The 5,776-nt window shown below is 36.0% G+C and overlaps 1 protein-coding gene across 2 annotated transcripts in view; it reads left to right on the top strand.

Moving 5' to 3' along the window:
• Window positions 1-4,457, top strand: part of LOC101169591 (deoxyribonuclease-1) — a 23,772-nt gene extending 19,315 nt beyond the window's left edge. For both annotated transcript variants that reach the window (XM_011472960.4, XM_004086324.5), the window contains 3 exons: window positions 1,074-1,231; window positions 1,931-2,027; window positions 2,400-4,457. In XM_011472960.4, the coding sequence (XP_011471262.1) occupies window positions 1,074-1,231; window positions 1,931-2,027; window positions 2,400-2,531 (387 nt within the window). In that variant the 3' untranslated portion in view covers window positions 2,532-4,457. The remainder of the gene's footprint in view (window positions 1-1,073; window positions 1,232-1,930; window positions 2,028-2,399) is intronic.
• Window positions 4,458-5,776: the final 1,319 nt, after the last annotated feature.

The raw sequence follows: 5,776 nt of genomic DNA, 5'->3' as shown, positions 1-5,776 counted from the left end.
CATCCCACAAAGACACCTACATTGATTCACTTTGTTGGAGAAGGGGCCTGAGCACATAACACCATCCAGAGAGACACACAATCACTTCTAACATCAGGATGTGACTAGAACTTAAGGATAGACCTCGACCGTCAGCTCATGTCTCCACCAGAGATAACTACCACCTCTGCGACCAGATATTATCTCTTAACCCCTTGGGAGGGAGGAATGGGGGCTGCATACGAAAGGAAGGAGGACAAATACACCGAGCTAGTAGCTGAGATGCTGGGCGGTCAACCATCATATGCCTGGTTGAGGTTGGCTGCTGGAGCTTTGTTGGAACATCAGCCCAGCTCCTGCTTGGGAAGATAGGAGTGACTTGGTCAAAGTTGAAGAAGGTTCCCAGCTGATGACCCTGCAGCTGTCCTACTGGCACCCTCTGAGGTGCATCAGGCACGCCATGCAGGTGTCTTTTACCTGTGACCTTGTAAAAACTTGACTATTTAAAAATGTGTATGCTTATGAGACATTTTGAGTATGTAGCTAGTTTTAAGCTGCTGTAATATAAAGTTGTGCATGCGAAAATCGTATTCTGTATTTATACGTTTTTAATATTCTAGTATACATATGAATACACAATTGCAAGTAGTGAGTCTATTTTCTTTCCATAGGTAACTGGCTGCATTTGTTGTGAAAGTAAAGATTTAAAGTTGTCCAAGTCACCAAGTAATAATAAAACTTCACTTCTATCCAGCTTGTAATAACCTGCAGACATAACATACTAAACAATGTGCTTAGTTTTTTCATTTCACTATATTAAAGCTACAGTCCCCTGTCTACAGTACCCATAATGGCCCAACAATACATCAAGTGGTGCGGCTTTATAGTTTACTATTTGACATGTTATTGTGCGTCATTTACCACAGCACATCGTTTCCTGGTAAGTTAGCACAACCAGAAGCAGCGCACAAGGTGCAGAATTGAATTGTGATACAAATTAAATGGCATTTAGAGTGGTCGTAAAAGTGCGGTACCATAAAATACACTGTTGTGTGACAGAGTCAAGCTCAGCTTTGGTTTCTTTGACTGTACAGAACGTGATGTTCCTGGGGGATTTCCATGCCAGCTGCGGCTACGTGACCCGATCTGACCGAAAAAACATCCGTCTGTATACAAACTCCAGCTTCTCTTGGTTGATTGGAGAACTAGAGGACACCACCGTCACCGACTCCACAAACTGTGCATATGACAGGTAAGGGTTTCTACATCTTTGCTTTTCTTCATGTATGGGATTTTGTAGGCATTTGTGAGTTTTACCGGTTTTTGTTTTTCTGCATGTTTTGTTTCTGTATGATTTAGTGTCTTTTTTTTTTCACTTCAGGTGTGTGACTGTGCATAATTACTTGTTTTTGCATTTATGTGTTTCTACAGGTGTGTGTTGCGTGTGTGTTTTCGTGTTCCTAAAGTCATGTTTTATTGTATTTTTTTTTATGTTTCCACAAATGAGTTTCTACGTGTTTGGGAGTTCTGCCCATGTGTGTCCTATACATCTTTGTGCATTTGTGTAATTCTTTGTGGCTCTTGTTTACCTGTTCTTGTATTTCTGCACCTGTGTGTTTCTACATGTTTTGGCATTTAAGCAAGTGTTCCTTTTCCTATGTGTGTGTGTTTCTGCATGTCTTGTGTAACAATTCTGCGCGTGCGTGTTTCTACATATTTTTTGTTTCTCAAGTGTGCTTTTGTTTTAGTTGCTTTTTGCGTTTCTGCAGATGAGTGTGCTTCTTTGCGTGTGTTTTTTTTTTTTGAGCACTGAGTGGTTTGAAGAACTTTTTTTTTTTTCATTTGAAAAAACCTGATAGAGAAAAAAGTTTTTTTTGGCTGAAAACTGTTGACCAGCAGCTGTTTTCTCTTACCGGTTCTGTGTGTTTCTGTGTGTGTCGTTGTGTAACAGGATTGTGGTGCATGGACAGACCTTCCTGAAGGCCATTGAGCCGTACTCAGGAAAAGTATTTAACTTTGGCAAAGAATTTAAATATTCTAAGACTAAGGTGAGATGACATTTCCTTTTTTTTTTAAATCCAAAAACATACGTTTGCCATATGTTCAATCAGAAGTGAATTTTGAAGTAAACGTGCCTCAACACAAGTGACATGTCAAAGATCGGAGGTCTATTACCGACAAGACAAATATGGATCCGTACTCTGATATATCCAACTTAGGATCAGTAGTCATGAATTTAACCCAAACATGATAAAAAATCGTTCAGGAATGTCAACAATTTATGTCATAATCTATCTTAATAATCTATTTAAAAATGTTTAAAGTTCTTGACCATACATAAAAAGTAAGACCAAACCTGTTTTGATAGAAGCACAAGATTCTCACAGCCCTTTGACTCTTCTGTCATGTGTGCTCTCTAGGTCCTGGAGCTAAGCCAACACTTCCCAGTGGAGGTGAGGCTGAAAGCCTCTGGCCTTCTGCATCAGGCCACGCCCCTTACAATCATCTTGTGCGTCTCTGTGGTGGCGCGCTTTCTCCTTCCTGTTTCGTGATCAGCGGCTGGATTCCAGGGCTCCAAAATCCCCTCGGAGTCTTTAGTTTCTTTTGGTTTGAATGTATAGTCTGTAATAGTCTGTTTTTCTCAGTTGGGGCTCCTGCAGCACAACAACCGAGACAATCAGCAGCTCCAGATCTGCGCAACAAATCAGTGAAAACCGAGTTTACGCAGCACGCTCTCCCTGTTGGTTAAAAGCAACAAGATTTGATTCTATACACCTGATTGAACTGGCTGCTGATTCTTTTTCTTTAAGTGTATGATTTTGGTTTGCTGTTGCCTCTGGAACCTCCAAGATTTCGGGTTTTATCAGAAGTGCCATCAAGCAGTTTCATTCCAGGAAATCAAACCATTGCCACCTGACAGACAGGAAGCAGCTGTGACCTGGTGGAAAGGACATTATTTCCTCTGAAAGCTCTGAAACCTATAGAACATTTTTCTCACTTTGTCTTTCTCAAACCTTTAGCCAACAATTCTTTATTTTTGGAACAGAGATTTAAGTCTGGAATGACTCTTTTAATGTCCTTGATTGTGTGTGTTTTTTTTTTTTTAACAAACTCAACTTTTTAAGTCAATAAATTTGTTTTACTGTATTTTAAAAATGCTGTTTGTGGTCTGTTTGGTTTTGCAGCATGGAAAGTTTAGATCAGTTTGAATCGGCAGACATAAATTTACACCTTTAAAGTTATGGGAACCCTGCATAGAACATGAACGTGATTGTTGCAGGAGTCTCGCTGATCCCCGTCTACCTGATTACAGGGACTACAGTAGTTTTCTTACATTTATTTCATTTAATAACTAATATAATTATAACAGTTCATAAATGAAAAGGGGAAGAAGGAAGAGAACATACATTTTCTGCCCCCATCACTACATCAACAAAAATAATTCAAAGTACATTGAAGCAAATGAAAAGGATCTTAACATAAGTATTAAATAAACAGAAATACATACACACTTATCCACCCATTTATCTACACAAACCCTTATTGAATCTTACACACAGGTTTAGTGGCATCACCTACTCAGTTAAATAGATTGTCTTTTCTTGATAAATGCTTCTGCACACGAAATATATTTGCTAAACATCTCATTTTTAGTAAGACTTTTAAAGGCGGCAGTTGATTTAGTATTTTTAGTTTCTTTTTCCAATTTATTCCACATGTTGGTCCGTTACTGAAATAGACCTCTCCAATGCCTTTGTTCTAAATCTTGGTTTTCTGGATATTTCATGTCCTCTTAAGTCAAAATGTCTTTTATTGACTTTAACCTGTATATTGAGGGGAAATCATGTCTATTCTGCTTTGTACATAGATTTGAGAATTTTGAAATCAACTAGGTCACTAAATGTTAATATTTTCCATTTACTGAATAGTGGTCTTGATGGGTCTCTATATAACCATTCTTAAAGCCATTTCTTGTAATGTTAAGATTGGGTTAAGTATGTTTTATAATTAGTATCGCAAATTCCTATCCAGTATTGGAGATGTGGAGCAATAGGAGTTGTAGAGTAAATGTAATGCTTTGTGATTTAGGGACCATTCCAGCCTGTGTAAAGTAGCAATTCCTTTGGCTTTGTTTGATTTTATACCACTAAAGTGAAGTTTCTAAGAAAACTTGTCATCAATTATTACACCTTTAACTTTATTTCATCTACCCTTTTAATGGTAGTGCCACCTATGTTTACAGAAATAGTATTGTTCTTATTTCTATTACTGAATAAAATATGTTTGACAGCCTAAAGGTAATTTATTCGTATCCAACCATTCTTTTATCTTTACTAACTCTGTATTACTTTAATTGCCTGCTCTAGATTTATACCTTTACAAAAAAAAGGTTTATCATCTGCAAATAATATAGATTTTAAGTATTTGTATGTGCTGGCAATATCTTTTATGTAAAGAATAAATAATTTGGGACCCAAGACTGATCCATGAAGTACCCCACATGACTTTATACCCTCTCTTTGTACATACTACAGCCTCTTTTTCGAGTGACTAGAAGTCCATTGAAGTGCCAATCTTCTACCATACAAGCTAAGTTTACTTCAAAAAAATTATGGTCATAGGTGTCAAACGCTTAACGAGATCAACGAAAACACAAGTGTAGTTACATGTGTGTAGACGGATATTTGATACTGACTGTGAACTCATTAGAGAGGGAACAGGACTAGAATACGTAGTGGGTGCACTGAGTGAAGTAATACATTTGGTCTCAGGCATGGAGGTGGTAAAAGGATTTCATCCCTAATTTTTACAGACCTGTTTAAAGACAGGTCCAAAGAGCATCTGACCACATTTTATTTATGATTCGTTATTTATTATTTATACAGGTATATTTAATTAATTAATATTTAATGTGGAGCTAATAGTGCTCAGCTACAAGACAAACATCATGGATTAGATTAGAATAACTCTTTTAAAATGAGGATTATTCTGTTGACGCTGCAGATGAAGTACGCTACTCAGACTTTTCAATTACTTATCTGAACTTTAGGGGGCTCTGCAGTTCAGTTTTCCTAACCACAACACCACGAAGAAGCAGCTCAGGTTGACTACTGCAAAGATCGTCTATTTTCTTTTTTACGAAAAGAAAAACACAGGAGGAAGATCCAGAAAACAAAAACAAAGTAGGTCATATGAAAAAATATAAAAAATAATAAAAAGAAATAACCATTCTGATTTATGAAATTCTGTTCAAAGATTTTCTTCAGGTGATTCAACCATACAACAAATCAAAAGGATTAACTAGAGTTAGATTAAAAGGACGTGGGTTTTTTCATTTGTGCATAAATAGTGAATTGTAATATTTTATTTTCTCTATCGCTATTGGTTGTAAGGGTTTTTGAGTTTTGTTAGAGCTATAGATTTTAATGTCATCAATCTATTATTTAGATAAAATCACGTGGACTTAGTGAAAAATCTTAAGTATTTAATCAAATAATAAGGATAAAATAAAACATAAAGATTAATAGTGGAAGAATATTATTTTTAAATGCCTTAATATTTAATCAAACAAAATAAAATACCCAGTTAAATAAATGAAAACTGAATTAGAAATAATAAAAATAGCAAATATAAGTGATTTAGTATTTTTTAATCTTTTACCTTAAGTTTTTTTCAATCTTATTTTAGACAATCAGTCGACAACTGTTGGGGAAATAAACCTTTATTATTTATATTTCTATATCTAGATGGTCCTAATAACCTCATAATATTAAGAAAAACAAGAGTAAGAACGATT

The sequence above is a fragment of the Oryzias latipes genome, chromosome 7 (genome assembly GCF_053564925.1).
Source record: "Oryzias latipes strain Hd-rR chromosome 7, Olatipes_Hd-rR_3.1".
In the NCBI taxonomy this organism is placed as follows: domain Eukaryota; kingdom Metazoa; phylum Chordata; class Actinopteri; order Beloniformes; family Adrianichthyidae; genus Oryzias; species Oryzias latipes.
This window is presented reverse-complemented; position numbering and strand designations above follow the sequence as displayed.